The 23815-nt window shown below is 42.8% G+C and overlaps 2 protein-coding genes across 2 annotated transcripts; one reads left to right on the plus strand and one right to left on the minus strand.

Annotated features, from left to right (window-relative positions):
* The first annotated feature begins 7093 nt into the window (after window positions 1-7093).
* Window positions 7094-8689, plus strand: rag2 (recombination activating gene 2). The gene has a single exon (XM_029523430.1). The coding sequence runs from the start codon at window positions 7094-7096 to the stop codon at window positions 8687-8689; it is 1596 nt and encodes a 531-aa protein (XP_029379290.1).
* Window positions 8690-11076: 2387 nt separating this feature from the next.
* Window positions 11077-16328, minus strand: rag1 (recombination activating 1). Its single transcript, XM_029522416.1, has 4 exons — window positions 16192-16328; window positions 14860-15216; window positions 13634-14760; window positions 11077-12824 (listed from the first exon to the last, which is right to left on the minus strand). The coding sequence occupies exons 2-4, from the start codon at window positions 15192-15194 to the stop codon at window positions 11077-11079; spliced, it is 3210 nt and encodes a 1069-aa protein (XP_029378276.1). The 5' UTR covers window positions 15195-15216; window positions 16192-16328.
* Between the last annotated feature and the right edge of the window lie 7487 nt (window positions 16329-23815).

A 23815-nucleotide genomic window follows, 5' to 3' on the forward strand; every position in this document is an offset into this window, starting at 1 on the left:
CTGTGTGTTGGCCCTGCAATGGACTAGCCAACTGTCCAGGGTGAACACCTCCTTCACCTAGTGTGAGCTGGGATTGGCTCCAGCACCCCCCCCCACAACCCAGAAATGAGTGAAATGAATTAATGGTGCAAAACCAAGAACACTGGCCTTGCCTCAAGCACTGTACCATTCTTTCCCACAACTGCTACCTGTCAAAACTTCTGCACCATCATTCATTACAATAAGATAATATGACACTCAGTGGAAGAGAGCGGTATGAGAGGATTATCTTTCATCATGCTCTCTCCATACAGTGTGGAGTGTCTACCAACCCATAAAATTTAATCATGATGATCAAGTTGCGTTATTGACTGTAGTTGTTACATCCAGTGTCCAATGTGCTGGACAGTCAAGAACCGCTGAGGCTGAAAAAGCTTCTTTTTTTTTTTTTTTTAAAGGATCTTGTGCTCACTCAACTGCCTTTTTAATCTTAAAAATAATCAACAGAGTGATTAATTGGAAAGCAAATATGGGCTCCTATCTGAGACCATCAGTTTCACTGTGTAGTTTACTGATGTATGGTATCGATTACAACAGGGAGCCCTCTAATCAGAATCATGGTAAAATCAATAACAGGCATTGCCTGAAGTCCTGTTCATGCTTCAGTGTACACATCTGATGTAAACTCCCCTGTGCTGAAACAGTCTGGCCATTTACTTTAAGAAAATCGAGACTCACCGCAATTGGGAGAACTGCAGAAATAAAGTGGAAGAGACGGACAGGAAAAAAAACATAAGGAGGAAAGCACAGAGACAGGTGAGGGAGAGGAAGCGTTTTTTTCACCTGGATGTTTTCTAACTCAAAGGCTCCATATACACACCTTTGTTTTGTTTTTTGTTTTTTTTTTTTTGCCCTTTATGTGATCAACCGTAAGAGAATAAGAGAAAGGTTGGTGGAGAGCGTGGATTACGTGTTGCAACCTTTTATTCTCGTCTTCACACTGAGATAAGTTTAAGATCACACTGAACAGTTAACGTCAAAATGTTCGATTAATTGTCCTTTCCTTTAAAAAAAAAAAAAAACACACACAGAAAGACAGAAGAAGAAGGCGGATATCCGTGAAGATGTGTCATTGTGTTTGCTGACTTACTGTGGTGGAATGCCAAAGACAGACAGAGAAGGAGCTGATTTTACACATTTGACTTCTTGCTGCCAAACAACTACCGCAATGGTTTAAAGCCCACAAAAGTACTATTTTGTGGGCTGTAACAACAGTACATGGTCAACAGGACGTAAGGAGGGAGAGGGGACTGGCATGCAGCACAGGTCCCCAGGTCGGCATCAGGCCATAATATGCGATTCTTTTTTTTCTATCTATGCAGCTTGTGTATCTGAATTGTCAACACAATTGCATTGGCCTTTGTGTGCTCCTAACAATCCTTTCTCAGGGCGTCTTGGGTGCATTTACTCTCTCCCACTGAAATCCAATCAATTGCTAGGTGTAAAGAGGGTGAGCATTTTTTAAATCAGGTTTATCAGCTAAGTACTTTAAGACGCAAGGAGTGTGTTTTTTGGCCCGCAGACAGAGTGCATAGCGTTTGCAAACAATACGAAATGTACAGGCAACGTACAGGCAAATATAGCGCGGCAGTGCATGCATGAGCATGAACACGGATACAGGAAGCAGCGAGCAACAAGCTACTGACCTCAGAGATCCAGGCCGGCTGCGTGTGTCCTCTCAGCTGCTCCATGTCGGCTTTGGTTATCAGCGTTAGCCTCGTCACGGACAACGTTTTCATCAAAAATGGTCGTCAAACTAAAAGGAAACTAGGGAATGGTGGTTAGAGGAATATGAAAGGAAAATTAAAATCCAGCTGACGTTTTCCCCAACAAATAAAAAGTGGACCACCGGTCGGAGTTGGAAAGTGAGCCAATTAGAGCGCTTATTTAATTTTCGTCAGCCAATCAGAGCGAAGGTCTTTAGCAGGTGTTGGGGGCGGGGCTTCAAGCACTTAACGCTATGTAGCTAGTGAGCGGCGGCTCTTCTGCTGAAAGCCAAACTTGGTCGGTAGAGACGAGCAGACGTCCGATTTCTGGTTTTATTTCTGTGCTTAAGATTAAGATTTGTTTCGAGTGACAACAGTTTAACTCCTGGTCGGTGAAACATAACATGAACGACCCCCCTCTGCTGGCTCGGTCCTCTCCATGCTGGCCTTTTTAATAAAGTCAGAAAAAAATGATGTGTCTCTGTGGCATGTTTTAACTTCCAAACCATTCATTTTTAACAGGCTGATAGAGGTTCCCGATGAATAAATAATACATTGAACTCACACCAAACCTCACACATTTTAGTCAAATAAAACTACACAAAAATTAAAAGATGACTCAAATGTGAATTTTCATCAAAAGACTAAAATAGAAAAATAAATTAAAATTGCCTGTTGAAAATTACCATCGTTGGGCGGATCTAAGCTTATCAGCATTAAACATGGCATTAGGTTGCCTGTTCCATGTACAACAGCCACAGCCCTTGAGCCGTGACACTGTCCTGAAGACAGTTAAATATGGAAGACCTGGGAGAGCTCAGAAAAGGTGGTGAAAGACTCCAGGGTTTCCAACAGCATCTGGTCTGGTGCCAGTGTATCTGAGGCAGTCAGTGCTGCTGGCATGCTGCCACCTAACAAGGCAAACAAACACTGCTGCTCACCTACACAGAGATATGAAAAGCATATTTAGCGGAGCGGGGAATCTAAGAACAATAGCAACAAGATGAAAGCCGAGGGGTTCTGAGCAAAGGAACACTTAGGGTGGAAGGGACAGTGTGCATTCAGCGACCCCATTTCTCTCACAGGTCCCTTCATTTTCTTGCAATTTGATTTGCCATGTATGTTTCTGGTGTATTTTGCCTGGATTTAGGTAGTTATCTGTGCTTCAGCTTATCCAGATGTCAGAAAGGAGAAATACTCTGATAGCTGTTTGGGGGCTTAAGTGTGCGTACAACTATATGTTTGAGGCAACTGATGAGGATTTGTGTACTTGGTTTTAGCTCAAAGAAGCTAAAATGCCTAATAGAGATGAAGGAAATGGTTGATATGGGTGATAAATATCAGTGACTTCATTAATACTAGATTTTCTTTTCATTATGCATGTAGTCATTTTCTCCATTATTTCTGCAAAAATGTTGGTTTGTGCAACTTTAATCAAGTAATTGTCATTTCTATAATATAACCACAACAATGAGTCTACAAGCTGTTCACAAAGTGCCAGAAGCGTATAGTTTTAGTTCATAGTAGCATCAAGAAACAATCCCTTTTACAGAAACACCCTCATCAGAGCTGGAAGCTGCCGAGTGTCCAGCTTAAGGACCCCACATTAGTGTTGAGAAGAGCTTTTCATTGATCCATGTGATCCTTCCATTCTGCGGATCAAACCAGCAGCGTAGCAAGCACAAACTCACTTCTCAAACCTTTAACCCTCTAACCCTAACCCTAACGCTGACCAGTGGTGACACAGGTCATCACAAGGTGATACTCACCATACCAGCACAATGTTAAACAGAGTAAGGTGAAAGTACCCCATCGGCAGTCTGCACCGATCACCACAAGGGGAGCAGTTACCGTAACATTAAATAGTGATAAACACCACTGCGCAGTGATCGTCAGAACATCGGCGCTGTCACCGCGTCATCCGTCAAAACCACGCCTCAGGGTAGCAACAGTCAGGTAGTGATACATTACAGGGGACAGAAACAGGTGCTACCACAGATTCTAATTACTTTGTTCTATCAATTATGTACAAATCCTTGCATGGCCTGGGGTCTGCCACACACTGCTATGCCTCCTACTCATTCTCTGCACCATCCCAGCTGTGGCTACATAGCAGTCAGTGCTTTACGACAGTACGATGTTCAGATGGCTTGAGGGGACTTGAGAGGTTTCTTTTTTCCAAGGCTAAATTCATACAGATGGAACACTTCCTCAAAAAATAAAGAGGGGGCAAAAAAAAAAAAAAAAATCTCATTCTGCATCTCCCACTGATATCTAAATTCCTGCATTATCTCCTCTTTGGTAACAGGAGTAAAGTCTTTTCTCCTCTCTCATCAGTTTAGACACACAGGTGCACTGCTGTTTTATGTTTTCAAGCTGTAACGGTCTTCCAGGCACTTGTGGTTTCTGCCTTTGTTTTGAACGCTCAGGTTTTCTCTCAGCCAACCAGTGAACAAAAACACTATGCTAATGAGCGGGTAGACATCTGCTGCCAGCTCAATTTTTCTCTCTGTGTTTCGACATGTGTGTGTGTGTGTGTGTGTGTGTGTGTGTGTGTGTGTGTGTGTGTGTGTCACCCATATAGGGGATATGCTTTTACCCACAGTAGGTCAGTCTTTAAAACAGCAGCAGGAACACAGAGATGTCAAACTGAAGCAGCTGCTATAGCATATTCATCCTTGCTGAAGAGTGATGTTTTGTCTCTCTGTTCTTTTACCCTTCCCTCATGAAATGCCATCATAGCATGATAATGCGTTCAGGTTCAGCGTTCTCTGGGAATTAATGATTCACACTCCTGGCACAGCATGCCATTTAGCAGTGAAGGAGTGTCAAGAAGATCACTGAAACAAATAGTGTTGACTCTTGTGCTCATGGTTTATGAGGTATTATTGTGATGTATCCAGCAAGGCTCTGGACGTGTGTGCAGTATTTACAAGGCAGGCCACAACTAACAGCCAGATTCGTGAAAATACATTTGGGCTTTTTTCAGCAAGCTATAAGAGCAGAGTCTGAGACAGTGTTTCAAGGCTCAGATTATATTCGAAGGCAAAAATAAATAAAATCACGAGGGGAAAGAGAGAAGGAGAAGGATTCATGTGAAGGCAAAACATCAGAAAAAATAGCAGGAAGGAAGAGACATCAGATACACAAAAAGCATTTAATTAAAGCCAACAGCAGCAAAGTTAAAAATGTGAATCTAAGACGCAGAGTAGAAAATGGTGTGTATCTCTACAATACATGCACACTTACCTCTGAAATAGAGCGGTGTTTGAATGAATATTTCTGTTATCACTTTAGGAGCACTCGCCCTTGACCTATTTTTCCTCAACACTAATAAAGGCTCCAAATATACTATGCCATAATTAACAAAAAAAAAAAAACTGTTTTAGAAAGAATGTGTAAATTAGAAGCTGCAGTCGTGGAGAATAAACTAGAACATTATTTCAGTCATCTACATGAAGTCATCATCTCATCATGAAATGTTTTGCACAAGTGGGAAATTGTTTGGAAAAATACAGATCACTGATTATGAGATGTTGAGTCATCTCATGTCCAGTGTCCCAATTCATGCAGGAAATTGATCAATGAATCTTAATTTTGGCTCACTTATAGAGTTGTCTGCTACAGTCAATGTAATAATTAAGATGAGATCAGTGAGGTAGGTCAATAAGTCTTATTCAGTCAGTCTTTTCTCATAGTTTTTTATGTTTTGTTTTTTTTTCTTTGCTTTGCTTGCTTTTTACACAAAGCACCATGACACAGCTTGGATTCTAATGTGAATTTGTTGTCTACTTCCAACCTCCCAACAGAAATCTCACATCAGAGGTGTGTCTTGTTAAAATGAAGCAATGGTACTGTTTGTTTCCTGCTGCTGGATAATGGATAAATTTTTTTGAACATGTTCCCCACCAGGGCTGTTATCTGAACTGTAATCAATAGATTCAATTCAATTCAATCATTTGAATTATTTATTCATTATTTACTTTGTTTTGGGTGCATGCAAAGCATTAAACTAGTTTAATGTAAAAATTTAACTTCCCAATAGACACTAGACGTGACATTTTAACTAGTTGGTAGAGAATTTTAAAAAAGTATATAATATTAACACATTTTTGTGTGTACAGGTTAGCCTTGTCCAACAGTGTTTACAACTTTATATCTCATGATATCAATATTGTGTCTCTGTAGTGATATCACTGAAGTGACTGTATGCACTCAGCACACCTGCCAGAGAACAGCAGTCACAGACGGTTAACCTCAAGATCTGGAAGTGTTTGTGACTCAACGAACCTTCACAAACTCTGTCACCCTCTTCTTTTGTCAAAGTTCGTCTCCATAAAGAGCCCTTCAGCTTCTTATTGGCGATCTTAAGATTCACAGTAAAGTGACCTCAAGCACCGCATCTGGCCCTGGCCGTAAGGTAGGTAAACTAAAGCTTATGTTTCCCACATATTAGAAGATACTAAATTTCAATTGTTTCTCCAAGGTCACGTGGAAAATCCTTTTCTCCATCCAGCTAAATGGAAAAAAAAATTCTTGTATAAAGTGATTCAAACTGACCAAACAATGTTAAATCGAGCAAGTTCATTGTTCATAGTAGAGTCACAATAGCTGCCTCAGCTGGATTCAGGATAAACTAAAGCTTTAACAATACAATTCTAAGAGAAATCATACAGCAAATTAAATAGAAAATTCAGTAATTTTGTTTTGATTCATATTCCTTATGGTGTCAATACCCAACCATGTGTCCAATGTACATGTTGTGTTTTTATTCAGTAATATCATAATGGTGTTGGCACTTGTGCAGCAGATATATATTTTTTCCAGAAAAAGAGAACTGTAGCTATTACAAGCAATGATATTTGTATAGAGCTAAAGACTCAGTAAAACTGCCAGTGGAAGTGTTTGTATCTGTCTCATGCTGCTTTTTTAATGCGGTTTAAAGTTTTCAATTCAACAAACCCATATGAGGTAGTTTTGGCTGGCTTGCCATTAATGCAGCTTCCCTGGCAAAATCCCCTATTATAATTCATCTTGACATAATAACTGTGAGAAAGGTTTGGTGTTAGTTTCATATTTTTATTTGAGTATGAAAAGAATTACATACATTCAGCCGTTTAGATTTCACGTGTCAGCAGTTTAATTAACTTTTCCAAATAGTGTCATGTGAAGCGGCTGAAACTCTGTCAGCCCCTATTTACCGAATTGGGGTCTATAGTGTGTATTTTGATCATGTGGATTATGGTCACAGGAAGTAAAAGTATAACTTCCTAGAAAAACAGGCCACAGCTGACTGACACATTGTGTTTATGTTGTGTGTTTGTCTTGATGCAGGCACCTGCCAGAAAATGACGCTGCAGGCATTAACTCCAGTGAACTGTGCCAGCCTCCTCCAGCCCGGCTGCTCTTTGCTACAGCTGGATGGTGAACTTCTCCTGTTTGGCCAGAAGGGCTGGCCCAAGCGCTCGTGTCCAACAGGAGTATTTGGGGTTAGATTTAAACGGGATGAGCTGAAGTTGAGGGCCATCAGCTTCTCCAATGATTCCTGCTACCTTCCTCCATTACGTTGTCCTGCTGTTTGCCGCCTTGATCCCTATGACGGGTTCCCTGAGAGCTATCTCATCCACGGTGGCCGTACACCAAATAATGAGATCTCATCAAGCTTGTACATGCTGACCATGGATAGTCGCGGCTGTAATCAAAAACTGACACTGTGCTGCAAAGAAAAAGAACTGGTGGGAGAAGTGCCAGGGGCCCGATACGGCCATACGATGACCATGGTTCGAAGCCACGGGAAGACCGCGTGCGTGTTATTTGGGGGGAGATCCTACATGCCTGCAGGAGAGCGTACCACAGAGAGCTGGAACAGCATGGTCGACTGTGCTCCCCAGGTCTTCCTGTTTGACCTGGACTTTGGGTGCTCCTCTGCTCACACTTTACCGGAGCTCAGCGATGGACAGTCCTTTCATTTGGCCCTCGCTAGAGAAGACTGTGTCTACTTCATCGGCGGTCACTCGCTCACCTCTGATTCCCGCCCCCAACGACTCTTTCGCCTGCGCATTGAACTTCTGCAGGGCAGCCCTCTGCTCTCCTGTGAGGCCCTCAATACTGGCTTATCACTCTCCAGCGCTATAATCACCCGCACAGGTCCCACTCACAAATACATTGTTTTAGGTGGATACCAGTCAGACTCTCAGAAGAGGATGGAGTGCACCATTGTGATTTTAGATGAGGGAGGGATCCACTTTGAGACTTTAGAGCCACCTAACTGGACCCCAGATATCCTCCATAGTCGCACTTGGTTTGGGGGCAATGCAGGAGAGGGAAACTTCCTCCTTGCTGTACCTACTGAGGGAAAGCAATCACAACCAGATATGCATTACTTCTATCGGATTAGCTTCCAGACAGAGGAAGGTAAACAGGATGAAGGAACCCTGGGCTGCAGCCAGGAGTCGACAGATTACGACAACTCCACACCTCTAGAAGACTCTGAGGAGCTCTACTTTGGTCGTGAGCCACATGAGTTGGAGGACAGCAGCGATGAAGAAGGAGACACTTACAATGAAGAAGATGAGGAAGATGAATCGCAAACAGGCTACTGGATCAAATGTTGCCTGAGCTGTCAGGTTAACTCGAACACATGGGAGCCGTACTACTCCACTGAGCTCCACAGGCCAGCTATGATCTTCTGTTCCAGAGGGGAGGAAGGGCACTGGGTCCATGCCCAGTGCATGGAGCTGTCTGAAACCCTGCTGGTCAGACTGTCCCAGGGCAGCAAAAAGTACTTCTGCCTGGACCATGGAGGCCTACCATTCCAGGAGATGACCCCACCTCGACAGGTCATGCCCCTGAAGCGCACCCCCATGAAAGTTAAGGACAGACAATTTCCGACAATCAAGATGTCCCAGGCCAAGAAGAGTTTTTTCAGAAGACTTTTTCAATGACTTTCTAAATGCGCAGTCACTGTTAAGTTTATGTCTTCTTTATTTTTTATAGCAGTGACTGAATGATAAAAAAATAAATAAATAATGATGTAATGTGCTGATCTGTATGTGAAGACACAAACATTTTATTGCGAAATGATACCTCACATCTCAGTTGTATATTTTCTTTAGGATTTTGCAATGTTTTCATGAAAAGTTATATTTATTCGCACTGACAATCAATTTTGGACTTTTTACGATTCTTTTTGCAATTCATAAATGGAAAATGTGCTGTAAGTTTGTGCTGACAATAAATAATGAACTTCCGAAAAGTCTCTTTCTTCATAGCGGTTGCTTTAATCTGTTTTTTTATGGCAAATATTGTGTTAGAGGTACTGATATAACCACCCTGCTGACTGGAAAATATATCCAAGCACCATCTCTACTGAAGTGACACATTCTGTCCACAGCCCACACTCATAATAATGCTGTAAAATCTAATAAAATTATGTGAGACTGTTTTGTCAGTTGAATGTCACAATAGCTTCTCCTGTAAAATCTGACTGACTAAGATATAAAATTACTTAAATTAAAAAATCATTTAGTATCTGTATATAATTAAATCTGTAATGAAAATAAATTGAAATGCAAGCTCCAATTAAAAATGCATGTTCTTTCTATGGCTTTCATAATGGCCTAAATATTTCCAGATTGGGTTCATTTGCTGGCTAGCAGTTCATTATTATTTCTGTTTCTGGTAAAACTGTAAAAATAAGCTGTGACTAGTGTTGTCACAAGATCCAATTGTGCAACTAATTTAAATTTGAAAGATAAAATTAATACACCAGGGGATCAAATCAGATTATGACTTTATTTTTCAGTTGAAACAGTCAAAAAAAAAGTAGTATAAATCCATGAACATAATTCATCAAAAGAACAGTAAATTTTCCGGTTCAACGAAAAAATAACAGAAATATGCAAACATTATCTATCGTTTAAAGTGTTGTGTCAGCGTAGCACTGCACCAGCAGCTATCAGCACTGAACATTTTCTTCAGCCCCAGTAAACAAAATCGGATATTTAGTGTAGTACGAAAAAACTGAATGAGGAAGTACATGGTAAAAAGTGAAAAAGCAAAATATCAATCATCCGTTAATTGGGATATGCAATTTCCTAGAGCAAAAAAGTCAAGTTGCAATATAATGCACTCAAAACATTATGTTATTGTACAAGTGTGACATCCACCCAATGAAATGTGAATATTTCACAGTTGTCATGTGGTAAAACCCGACGACAGCAAAATCAAATCAAACATTCAAATCAAGTCAAAAAACAGAATTGCCTGTCACAATTCAAAATGGTGAGGGCAGAAAAAGACAGTATAATCAATCAATCAAACAAATAAAGTTGCCAACAAATCAGTTTAAATCAGGTCTCCAGCTCCATCCCATCCCTCTTCTCTGTCAGCCACGAGCAATGAAGAAATATCAGCAGAGAAAAGAGCCAGGTTAGATACAGTAGTTAAGAGAAATCCCTGCCTCCCAGAGTCTATGGAGCATTAGGCTCTGTAATGGACCACACTGTATTTTTATGATATCAACAAAAAGGTCAGTATATGCTTTATTTTTATGTGAACAATTCAAATAAGTATCATCTATCCTCCACTGTGCAAAAACTAAAAGAGATAAAAATTGGTTCAAAGTGACCTGGCAACTATTCTGGCCCTCAGGGATCCTACGATAAAGCTCTAAAGCAATCTTTTTCAGAGGGCACTCATGAAACAAAGAACATTTTGGTCTCTGTAATTGCATTTTGCTCCAGCTCAAATGATATATTAATACAGTGGCCACAAATGTGGTCTTTTTAACACAATTTTCCCCTATGACTTACAGCGCTTTCATCTGTTTCCATAAATACCCTCTCTATATAAATTCATAAATGTGTCATATCCTTGTGATACAATAAACCGAACCATATTTCACACACAGCAAAGATAAAGAAAAGAACTTTTCGCCTCAAAGCGAGCAAAAAGAAACGTGTGTTCGTTCTGTATTCTTCTCCTGCCCGATCTTCCTGGCAAAGCGAAGCAGGGCACATGTATAGTACATGTATAGAGCCTTTGAAGAACAAGGCAGTACAAACCAAAGTGAAAGTAGTATTCAACAACATGGAGCGAGAATAACATTGATTTCTATTACGTTCTGCAAATTTCTTACAAGTTCAAGAAACTTCAGCAATGTGATCTTCTGTGTGGTTCACAATAAAAAATGACACAATTTAACTCTAAATGTTATTAAATGGGATAATATTTAGAAAGCCTTTTTATAAATGTCGAAAAGCAACAGGTTATACAACTATCACAACATCAACCAAATGCAAATGTTGTAGGATTTTTTTTTTTTTTTAAATCAAATATCATTCATGGCCAGAGACAAATCCTCGTCATCCTGCATCTCTATCGGGTCAATTGTTGCTTGCAGCACTTTGGCAGAGTCTTTATGAGCCTCCATAAATTTCTGCAAGTACTTGGAGGTGTAGAGCCAGTGGTGTTTCAACACATCCTCCAGTTCAAAGGACTTGGACTGACGTGCATTCATCTTCCTGAAACGCCTGAACAGTTTGTTTGCTGACTCATTCCCCTCACTGGCCCAGGCTCCTATGGATCCGTCTCTCTCTATGATTTCAGGCACATGGGCCAGAGTCTTGTGGAGGTAATTGGTTATCTTTCCATTGTACCTATATTTGAAGGTAGAAGAGAGGAGGTCGGCGAAGCGCTGGGAGTTGAAGCTGTAGCGGCACAGCTGGTCTGGACATTCCTTTGTTGGGCAGGTGGCGCGCCACACCGGCCTCATCTGGAGGTAGAGCCTCATGAGCTCCCTCAGGGCCTCCCTCCTCTCCTCTGAGGGCACCAGTTCACACACCACCTCCACAGCCTCCTGGGTCATTAGCCTGCGGGCGTAGTTCCCATTCATCCTCATTACTGGCTTAAGTTTCATCTTCTTCCTCAGCTGTTTATCCAGGGCCGCCCTCCAGCTGCGCCTCTCCTCCCGGCTGGGGCTGACCTTTTGGTACACTTCACCAATCTCATCCTGGAAAATTTTGTAGAACTCAGTGGCGTTGCCGATGTCACAGTGCAATGCATCCATTGTGGGCTGCGTCTCCATGAAGGGCTTCGCAGAGACCCCTTTGACTCTGTCCCGCAGTTCATCCGCAGACTCGGAGAAGGGATTGGTTCTCCATATTTCATAACGATCTAAGTTCTCTTCATGGCTGCGGGTGATGGCGTGCAGCACCATGTTTTTAGAGGCCTCTGCCCGACTCGAGTCACACAGGGTACAGACGTACGTTGACCCCGAGGACTCCAGGCCTTCCAATTCTCGCACCATCTTCTCATCATATCCTGTGCCTCTGAACTGGAAGCGGAAGAAGCGAGGCAGGCCGCCGACGGACAGAATGAGCCTGCTCTCTTTCATGGCATTACGCTCTGCAACTATGGGGCCCAGGAGAGCTGTGAGCGTCTCATGGTCTGACTCATCAACAAACATCAAGCAGAGGGGCTTACAGGACAGCTCTGAGTTTGGCCTTGGTTCGGTGAAGATGGTAACCTCCTCCTTATCATCGTCTGCCCGAACGGATATAGACATAACGGTGAAAGAGAAGCGTACAGCCTTCTCAGGAACAGCTGGTCCTCCACCGTGCTTCTCGCTGACGTCGCCCATGCCATCACAACATTCCTTGATCATGACAGAAAAGCCTGAGGTGCAAGCACTGTCCTCCCTCCCACTCTCTCTCAGCCCCTCCATAATGTCCTCCTCCAGATCCTTTAATGCTGACACCAGAGCCACATCATAGCGAAAGCGCCGACTGATGGTGTCAGCTGGGGAGTCATCCACCGAGGAAGCCCAGCCTGAAAGCCCATTAATAATGCCAACATTGCAAGATGTTGACACATTCTTGAGAGCTGGCTGCCATTCAAACTGGTGGAAGCCGGGGAGAAGCTCTTTCTCTGCAGCTCGGAGGGTGTGCAGGGGCTGAAAGATCTGGCGGCCACTGGTGGCTTTGACAGTCCGGTACATCTTGTGATACTGGCTGCAGCTAAGAAAAGTGTTCACACGAATGGCCAAGCACACTGCAGGATGGAGCCCAATGCCTCTGCCTGCAGAGAGAGGAAAAGACAGAATGAGGCAAAATAAAAACAGAAATACAAAAGGAAAGTTGCAGGAGATGACCGAAACATGAGGAGAATTATTTAACACCAAGCTGTGGAAGCCCAATCTTGCAGTATCTAACATTTCCTCAATGACATCCCACATTTGAGTCATTTATGCCATGAGACAGGGAGAATTGGGAATCCAACACCAGGATGTGAATGTATCATTGTCAAAACCCCGCAAGCCCATGATTACAAAATCCAATATTTCCTAATTTCCAAATGTTATTAGGGGACAGAGGGTTGAATCTGTGAAACTGGCAAAAGTGATGTATTGGCTACAGATGAAAACAGACACCAGCTGGCTTCTATTCCCCAGAGAGGAGGATGGTGCTGTCTGTGTAATTTGCAGATACAAGAGCTGCTGATGTTGTTTTGATTATAACAGCCCCTTCACAAGAGTTGTTATTGTGCATTAAAGGGAGTGTGAGAATGAGAGACTGACAGACAAGCAGACAGAGAATGAGAGTGGGAGAGAATCAGGGAGGGGCAGGGTGTGCACCAGCGACGGTTCAATAGACAGAGATGGACAATAATGGAATGCTTTTCAATCAAAATCACAGAAAACTTTCTTCTTTGTTCTTTTCAAGAGAGAACTTTCCATCTCATTGTTATTTATGTGATGACTGTATTGCTCAGAGGTAGGAGGAAATATTAATGAGGAAACACTATCATAATCTTCATTTGTTTGTATCCCCCTTTCTTGGCTCGGAGAGTTATGTTGATTGAACAAAAGGTTTATAATAGCCTGTTACCTTGCATCAGGGCCTCAAGCTCATCTGCCTGTCGGTGTTCATTCCCAGATCTCAGCGCAAGCAGGAACATTGTCAGACACACAGACTTCAGGTCACCACCTTCCTCTTTGTCTGCAAACTCTTTCACCTGGTTCTTCAGATCCTTCAGCCGATGCTTCTGGGCTCGACGAGTTAGAGACAGCAAGTGCTGACGGGGTCTTCCCCCTTTATTTGCTAGCAGGTAGTTATCAAACTCAGGCTTTCTTGCGTTCTGTTCATTCAGTTCATGGTCTTGACAGTGAGTTTTAAATGAGTCCAACCTTACCTCCTCACCACAGCCACCTCTGGGACATAACAGAGGCAGGGAGTGCAGAGCTGATAAAAAGGTTTTGGCAGGGGGACTGAGATCATCGGGGGCACAGGGCAAGTTGCAGGCCGGGCAGTGATGTCCCAGAACGTGGTTATATTTTATAATACAGCTGCTGCAGAAGAGGTGCCCACAGGGGGACTGAACGGGATCAAAGAGGAGGTGGTCACACACCGTGCAAGTAAAAGAAAAGACAAAGTCCACAGGGAGCTTCTCAGAGATAAGCTTTGTTCCAAAGTGGTCTTCCTGACACTGGGTAATGTTTCTCACCCATTTCTCTCTCTGGATGCCAGAGTTCCTCCATCCTCTGAGCCCTGGAACATGATGTCGGTCTCCAGCTGGTCTCAGACCTCTCCTCTCTCCTGTACTGATGCTGTCAGTGTGCTCACACCGAGTCCTTTTTGCCAGGCTCTGGGCTCTAGGGATGGTCTTCCTCCTCTTCCTCCTAGTCCGCTGGTATGAACATTTCTTTGGGGAGCAAAGATGGCAAAGGGAAGAATGGGCTTTCCACTCCGGGACTCTGATTGCGGAGAAACTGCAGACACCGCCTCCTCGTTTGGCGACCATCCAGCACCGATTGCAGAAGGAAAGAGGGTGGACGGATTCTATGTCTTCTGTCACGTCCACTTTAAAGACTTTGAGGATGACCTCTGGCCAGCTGGTGAACCTGCAGCCCATTTTACGCAGGACACATTTACTGACCTCATCCAGCTTTCCATGAACATCATGCACTGGTCCTTTGACTTTCCTCAGAGCCATTCCACAGAGACGGCACAGACCCCTGAGTTAAAAAAATAACATCAGTCATCAAATTCTTAAGATGAAGCATTTGTGATATAGCGAATATAGTATTGATTATCACATGCTGACATCGGGTTACCTGAGGTGGCTCATGTGGGTGTCCATTTCCTCCAGCTTCTTATCGACCCTCTGACCCGGGCCCTCCACATTTTCCTTGCTTTTACCCCCAAGGCACAATTTCATAACACTCCCTGAGCTCATGCCATTATCTAATTCTATTTCTGGAGCCACAGAAGGTGAGATACCTAACAAGGCTCCTTTCTCAGGATGTGCCTCGCTGGGGAGAGGGGCCTTCTCCATGGACCTCACCCTAAATAACTTAAACTTCCACTGAGAGTACTGAGAATGGGCATGGTGGAGCTCAGCCGGCATGGTGGATCTGAGGTCATCTGTCTCCAGGTTTTCCTCTGCCATGCTGCTGTTTCGATCTTTGACCCTGGACGGGAAAGGAGGGGTTTATTTTGATGCATTACAAAAGCATGAATAGAATTTCAGCTGTCCATGAGAAGCCCATTAATGGATAAAAAGAAGAGATTTAGAGGCTTCGGTCATTTAATTTCTCCAGTGCCTTTTCAGTGTTGAGAGCACTGGAAATAATAAAACAGCGTTGGTTGGTTCCTTCTAAATTTATACCCCAAGTACCCTGAAATCCCACTGAACAGATTGCAGTGAGTTCTGGCCGAAATTGCTGTATTATACTATAAGTGGCATTTAGACCTTGTGTAAAATGCATAGGATAAGCAAAGGGGGATCGATATACCACCAAAATCTTCATTTCTCTCATCTCCAATTGCATCGCTCAGGGAGCCATTGTGCCTTTTTTTTCCTCTGACACAGTGAGTTTGCTAAATGGGCAACCTCATCTGCGCAAGGCTGTCAATCATTTATATTAGTCATTTACTGGGCTGGAGAGAGAATTGAAACTCCTGACTGGCATTTTAAATGCGCAGAAAAAAGTGGAGACACTTTAAAATTATTTAATAAATAAAGAGATATTGACCAAAGCAGAAGAGAAAACCAAATAGCTACCACCAAATGAAAGAAAGACAATAAAGAATTATTCCAAACACAAATGTAGGCGTTGTATTTTAACAGCCAAGTACTTATGATTCAGCACAGGAAGGATCAATGTTACTGCTGCACTGACAGACCTTAATCACTCCTTCCCTCACTATCTAAGTTCCATTTCCAGTGTAGACAGTAAAACTGCCAAACAGTCTAAAACTATCACATCCATAGTTCAGCCTTACCATTGTACACGTGTAGCGCACACACTGAGTCATCTTCCATCGCTCCGTCTTGAATCTGCCAGTCTCCTTCATTTCCTTGCTGTCTGTGTACTTCACTTGCTGATCTCTCTTTTGAGACAAACAGCTGAGCCTTTGTGTATGCGTGTCAGCTGTGCTCTTACCTTATTTTTCAGTCTCAGCTGGCGTCGGCTCTCCTGGGGGTCCTCTTCGCATGAGAGCACAGGGGGAAGCCTTGGAGCCCTGCAAACTACATAGACTGTATGTGTTTGAGTCTGCCACAGTTTGTGGCATCCATGCAGTGGGCTCGCTCCTGTCTGTCTCCATGTGTCTTGTATTTATACCCTTCCTTTGATGGGATTCCAACTGTTAATGCCTGCCACCTGATACAGGCAGCTGATGGGAAAAAAAAAAAAAACAAGGTCAACCCCAAAACACGGTTGCAAACATGTGCACATAGAGGATCCAACAGTCTAACCCAACAAACAACTTTCTACCACACAACACAGATCCTCAGCTGGAAACACTTCTGTGTCTCCCCTCTGTCTTATCCATCTGCAGGTTCACCTCATCCAGGTGGCCTCTATCTGAAAAGAACTGAAAAGATACATTTAACTTACGAAGAGGCTACTAGTGCAGATCACACACAACAGAGCTCAAATTAAATCCACTTTTTTTGTCCCCCTGGCTAACAAATAAATAAATAAATAAATAAAACTGTCAAATATTGTATGATGTATTTACAGCTGGTTACATCTGAGGATGATCTATATTCTCTTTTGGCTTGTATGAATGATGTGTTCACCGATGAGGCAAAATGTATTCTCTGGTGTTAAATATATATCTTATCTTTTGGATCTGTCAAAGCATTAACTGTGATGTTGTGATATAGTGGCATTGTGGTTTTGAAAAGTTGTCATAGTGTCAGCAGAATAGAATATGAACAGATTAAAATTGAAAACGAGAACACAATAGTAGTAATGATAATGAATGGCATTATTATTATTATTGTCAATTCAATCTCTGTATTATTGAGACTTCTCCTTGTGTCACTTCACATCATCCTTCAGTGTGTGACTAATGCCCCGGCACTTCAGGTGTCGACTGCTCTGAATCAAAATGACAACGGCAGCGACACAAGTGAGCTGTATGAGGTTGAATACAAATTAGCGTTGTGCGTTAGTTGTTGAAGTGTGAATGCTTATTGGGCATTTACTATTCTGAGACATGAGTTTACAAAGCAGCACAAGGTATCTTACAAGCTACAAACAGGCATTGACATTGTTACAGTTGGTCAAACAAATCAGAATATATAGTGACAAGGATTTGTCAGAGTGTTTCTATTCAGCCAAAACTGTTTCATGTATAAATAATGTGTCATGTTGCTGTCATGTTGCTAAACCACTGTAGCCTTATCCACACTTCGTCTCCTTACGTCTTGTCAGCGGTAAAGCAGAACATGTCATCCGATTACCCAGATTCTCTCTTCATTCAGAACGAGTTTTAATTAGACAATATCATCTGATATAATGTCTCAGTAGGTATGGGGAGTATTTGCCCAAGATCATTCTTGTTTGTAATTATCCAGGGGATTAATCTGGTGTGTTCACCACAGGAGCCTGTTGCTGTTTCGCTGGAATTGCCAGCCAACTCATTAGATACACAGTCAGTGGGCACCAAACAACAGTTGGGTCTCTCCCACTCCTGTCATCTTAACAGGGAAGCAGGATGAATACTGGCAGGCGTTGTGGCTTATATCTGGTGCACATGGTCGAGTTTGACCTTAGCAAAAATAGCATAATTTTTTTTTTTTTTTTTTGGGGGGGGGGGTTTGGTGTTTTTGTTTCTGGCAAGCACACTGATGAAGAAAAAAAGCTGATGGGCAACTACACAGAAAGCAAAAAGTATTGCTTACTAGTTACTCAAATCCTTCAGGCACAGCTGGAAGATTTGAAGCGTGCAGTACTTGATACATTACATATCCAAGAACAAGCAAATGATGGATTGCAGCAAGATGTTCCCGGGCTATTTATAGTTGATATTTAGATTTATGACAGCCAGGTACCCACACGTTTCCAAGGTAAACGGCACACCTAGCTCCATGGCAGAAGCAGAGCTGCAGATGTCTGCCTGACAAACAAGCAGTGACCCCCTGAGACCCTCATCTCTCTGTGCCTTCTAATTGACTTGTTATTGATCAACTCAAAGACAGTCTGATTTATGGGGAACAGGACTTGTGAAGGCAGCCACCTGGCATGGAGCAGGGTGTTATGAATGTGAGGAGCACACCCTTAGGGACTAGTGGCTGCCGTTTAAGGAGGATATGCAGGAGTTTGCAATGCACGAACAAACTGGCAAGTTGCAATAGGTGGGGAGGGGCGGGTTGTTTGCTTCTAATATGATGAATCCAAACAACAGCAGTGAGCAATATGTGTGTGTGTGTGTGGGGGTGGAGGAATGTAGCAGGTGTGTGCAGTGGAAGGGATGAGTGGGAATCCAGCAGAGACAGTACATGAGTTTTGGGAGGATGGGAGGGGCTGCATGTACTGTGTTTGTGAGCTCCTCCTGGACTATAGGTGACATCCAACAACAAGACCAAATAAGTCTAAAGTAATCTTGCTAATCTATCCTTGAGGACCTGAAGAATCATTGCACACTTTCACATGTGTGTAAAAACAAAGAGGCAGACAGACAGAGAGAGGGAAGGTGTTAGAGGTGAGAGAAACTGAGACAGAGAAGGGGGATATTCTAGTGATCTTGAGTAAAGGAGTTGCAGAGGATAACGGGTTTAGCTCAGAGTGGAGAACACAAAAGGGCTTAAGGCTGATTGCAGGCTGTGACAAGGAAAGGGGGGAAGAGATCAAGTCTACCAGGCAGAACTATGTAAGCTGAAGGCCAAAAAAAGACCCTCTGACAGCTCAAGTCACACAGCAACTTAAGGAAGAGTGTCAATAGCAGAAACAGACAATGAATGAATTCAGCAGCCTTCTCAGTAGCTTCCTCACGGAGCAGTAAAATGTCAGCATCAACCAAATTTGAGTACATCAAACAAAATAAATGGCATGAAGAATGTAGGTATATTGGTGTTTGAATTCAAGGTAAAGAGGGCATTTCCCTTTCATGTTGCCACTGAATGTTGTGCACTATATTTAGTATTTGGTATGGAAATCTTTATTGTATTTTCATAGCACACTTAACAGCTTCTTCAGCCTTGCCGAGCCGATTCTCAGCTTTCTGTCCACCCTCCTCCATCCCTCATCTGGAGATATGATTTGGTAGATCAATACTCAGAGAGGTACCCTTGAATGCAGAGCTATTTGTCAAAGCTACCTGCCATGACAAACCCCATACCCCGCCATTCAAATCTGCCCTCATTCATCTCCCCTTGTCTCGTCTTATCAAAGTCTCATTTCCCTCATTTCACCCGTCTCCTCTCACCCTCACCTCAGTTTTTGTTAACAATCAATTATGTTATTATTCCAATGAGGTGATTAATTACCGCCGCTCCCTCCCTCAGTACCACAGGTTCACCTGCCTACAATCACACAGTGACAGGAAGGGGACAGCTGAGCTGAGTGATGCTGTCTCGAGGCCTCGTGTGACCCTGTATGACTTGGCTGTATTTGTTGCCAGTTCATCCTGACTGATGGAGCTTTAACAGAGAGCGGAGACACAGCACAACAACATCACAGCTTCTGCAAATAACACAACCCCACAAGATGCTGACAGCCTGACACCGCAATATCTTCCATGTCCAGCTATCCAAATATTCATTTTATTGGATAGTCTAGTCTTGGGACAGCATTAATTCTTTCCAAGTCTTGCATTATAACTTTCCCTGAGGCGCTGCAGTTATTTTGGTTTTGGACAGGTTCCATTCATCTCTTCTGTTCTGGTGAGTTCAACCATATGGAGAACAACTTAAGCTACAGCAACTGTGATGTCCATTTTAAGAGTCCTTTTTCTGGGAAAGAAATACCAAACAAAAAAAAACAAAAAAAACTAACACTACTACTACCATAGCAAGATATGCCACATAGAGGTCAACGACATCCAGAGATTGGCATATGAATACACAGTGTGATTGTGCTGGAGTGTGTGGTATAGCTTTGGGAAAAGTGAGACCTGCATCTGAGCAGACAATCCAGATGGGTGTTGATCCACCACTCACAGTAAACCAAATGAAATTAAACCCTAAGCCGGAATCAGAAGCACTAGAGAAGAGCGGGGAATCAAGACCAGTGTCTTTAATCAAAATAACAATGCTCTTTAATTCTGTGTTAATTAAATCTAGATTTCCCTGATTGAGGAGCAGTCTCCCTGATGCCAGGGGACCTCCAGTCACATAAACATCCACTCACTGGGTTTGTCTTGTGTTTAACCACGTATTAGTCCTCTTTTCTCAAACTGTCTGGTGCTGGTTTACACAGAAGGTCTGTCAGCTGAGGGATGGGAGCTTGCAAACAGCTCCTCAAGATTTCAAACGTTCAGCATCCTTGAAGGGAGGATTTCTTGGCAAATTGTTCAACACCTTAATGTGTGGCTTACATCCCTACAGTTCTGAAATAAAACAGGAGTAATGGAGAGCTCTTGGTGCTTAATTTCAGACTATTTGTCTCTGTAGTGGTCATTCTCCTTCTCGCCCTTCTTCTTCTTCTTCTTCTTCTTCCTCAGTCCCCCTCCATCAATGTAATGACCAAATCATGGCCACTAGGGTGAGGTGTGGAGAGAAAAATTGGTGCTATTATGTGTCAAGGAGTGTGAAAAGAGCGGTGGTGTTGTCTGTCAACTCTAACCCCCAACGATCCCCGGTCTTGACTTGCGACCAAACACGAAGACCTCGTTTCCCACATATAGATCAGCTAATTATTTCCCTGTCTTTTAACTAAAACGTCCATTATTGGAAATGCCAGGACAGTCTTGCCCTTTTCTGCAATAGCTCTTCCAGAGCTCAGACAAGTGAACAATAGACACAGTAACGCACAACGATTCAGGACTGATTCAGAATGTCTAGTCTTAAACCAAACTTACAGAGTACAGTAATTATAGGGGGTGGAGGGAGGGGCTGTGGGTAGGTGGGGGCCTGTGGAGGGAGGTTGTTGTCGTTTGGCAGCCAGTCCAGTTGGACAGAGGAATGATTATTGTAGCCAGAGCCTGGGTGGTGGAACATTTATCAACCAGTCATCGCAATGATTCACACGATCCAGCGGGGAGCCATTATTTTACCACCCCAGTCTCTCACAGCAACCTGCTGGTGAAGAGTATGATGGTGGCTACAGGTTTTATGAGTGCAGGAACGGGCATGCACAGACGCTGTCGCAAACAATAGTGTGGAAATTCCTATTTCTTTTCCCTCATATGTGGTCTGTGAATTGTGGACCACACTGAGAAAGAATGGAGGAACTGAGCCCAATTCAGGGGCATATGGCATTTTTTCACTGCAACAGAATACAGAGATGCCTCAGGAAGGGATCGACAAACGTGGTTGGGAGGGAAAGTAACTAGCATTGAATACCTAAAGATCACAAATAAATACACTGAAACTTCAACAGTCTCTGCATAAGCAAACTGAATGGGAAGTATTAGAAAAAGACGTGAGGTCTGTGATGACCTCCTCTTACTTCCAATTCTACTCACGATATTCTTCTATTCATACTCCTTTCACTTCTCCTTGAGTCTTTCTCAAACCCCAAGTTTTTTCCTTTTGGCTCCCATGGGATGTGCATCATTGTAATATACACATTTTTTATGCCTCTTTTTTGCCTCTTGTGAAAGACTTACAGGTGAGACAGAGAGACACAAGCAGGGAGAGGAACAGGATGGGAACTGCTGATTTAGACAGATGGTCTAACGTGTCTAAGAAAGGCTAGAGCTGGAGAAAAAGCCGTCTATCCAATGGGAGGATGACGCTTAAAGTGCATTAAATGGAGATTTGGGACAGTGATTAACTATCAAATGATCAAACTTAGCATCAGGACCGAAGAGTCTGCAGCCATGCTGGAAGCTCTGTGAGGCGTGTTCGTCCTTCAAGTTCAATGCAAACATGGAAACATGCCACCCTGCTAACATGTGATGTTCAGTGATCATGATGCTCACCACTCCAGTGTATCTAATGTGCCAATGTGCTCATGCTTTGTTCGAATTTTGGATGAATTTTGACCATTTTGACCTGAAAAGAGACTTAGAAATAGAAAAAAATTAAAAACCAAACATTACACATCCTGACTAAGGGTTTATTTGTCTACTTATTTTTACAGATTTCGTTGCTCTTTAGATTATTCACCTGTGCAAAATTATTTTCCCAGGATGACTGCCATTGTGAAAAGGTATGTGTGACTCCACTGGTAGAGCAGAACCCATTATTATAAATAGGCCAATAAGTAACTTCACACAATATATTTCCAATGCAGGCACACTCTATATGCAAAGCAGAGATACACTGTTAGAAATACTTGCGCCAAGTGATTATATTTGTAATTTAATTTCCTCAGTCACATTGAGATAAGCGAAAGGAGCAGCTACAGTTGGCCGGGGATGAATGGAGTGACGGGAACGGTATCACAGCTTTATTGTCTGGACTGAGATGTCCAAAACGACACCTTACAAAGAAGGGCACCGATAACTAGCCTGCATACATTTGGAATTACAACAGTAAACTCAAAAATGCAAAAACAATGCTGGTACAAGTATGTAAAAATACCTGCGCTCTAAAATTCAATGGATGAAAGGAAGATAATCAAGATTATCTAGAAAGTGTTTTCCCCCTAATGCAAGCGATGTCTGTCTCCTTCCTTCCTGCCACTCGGTTCTGCTGAACAAATAATCATCAGGGTGGTTTGGGTGGGATGTCACTCACAAAGAGCAATGGCTCATTGCAGATTCTACAGGCAAGATGAAGTGGGTGGCTGCAGGAAAAATGACCGAAGCACAGCAAGTGGACTCTCACCATATCCTCTCCTTCTCTCTGTCTGCCTGTTTTTGAGATTGTAAGACTGCAGACATTCCTGACTTTTCCATTTTCCAAGCGAGTCCACTTATACTGATGACAGTGCAGCAGAGGGCACAATACTGCAGTGGTCAAACTGACTTTGACTACATCAGAACATTTGGGGCAACAGAGAGCTGGTGGTAGGATGGATAGAAAGAAAAAGGCAAGGAAATCTGACACCACGCAGGGACAGTGAAACACTATTTGGCGACAACACAAATCCTCTCTCTCCCTTTGTTCTCTCCTCCCTCATCTTTATGTCTGTTTCTTCCCTGCTGTCTTGTCTTTCAGTGAGTTTCCTGTCTTCTCTTTGAACCCAACAGCATTAACCTGTCAGGAAAGTTACAAATGTTCTGAGTGAATTATGGAACCCACAGAGAAATAAAACAGCAAAAAGCACAGAGCGCTAACTTTATTTCATAATTTATCATCCTCCCAGTTCAAGCCAAATAGAACTTTATTTATCAAGAAATCCAGCACATTCTGGCTCAAAATCGTCATACATACCTGATGATATTTATCACTTTGTATACCTGCCAAATAAAAGTCAAATACATATAAACATGTGCACATACATGCACAGATTCCCCCCCCCCCCTTCTTTTTGTGGTTTCATTACACAGATGAAAGGAGTGTCTCGCCCATTTCACAACATTTCATTGCAAGGGGCAAAGGGATACATGCTACACCAGCACCACCAAAAGGTTAAATTGGAAATAGCAGTTTTTCCTCTCCTTCTGTCCTTTTCCTCACCTCCTAAATACAAACTTAGAGCTCTGAAAATCAGATTAAGGATGCTT

The sequence above is a fragment of the Echeneis naucrates genome, chromosome 16 (assembly GCF_900963305.1).
Source record: "Echeneis naucrates chromosome 16, fEcheNa1.1, whole genome shotgun sequence".
Classification (NCBI taxonomy): Eukaryota; Metazoa; Chordata; class Actinopteri; order Carangiformes; family Echeneidae; genus Echeneis; species Echeneis naucrates.

Bases quoted from the DNA above. Each gene is read 5' to 3' on its own strand.
- rag1 (XM_029522416.1), bottom strand. From the start codon at position 15,194: ATGGCAGAGGAAAACCTGGAGACAGATGACCTCAGATCCACCATGCCG. The intron at 14,761-14,859 runs GTAACCCGATGT...TTTTTAACTCAG, and splicing joins ACCCACATGAGCCACCTCAG to GGGTCTGTGCCGTCTCTGTG. The intron at 12,825-13,633 runs GTAACAGGCTAT...CTCTCTCTGCAG, and splicing joins GCTTGAGGCCCTGATGCAAG to GCAGAGGCATTGGGCTCCAT.
- rag2 (XM_029523430.1), top strand. From the start codon at position 7,094: ATGACGCTGCAGGCATTAACTCCAGTGAACTGTGCCAGCCTCCTCCAG.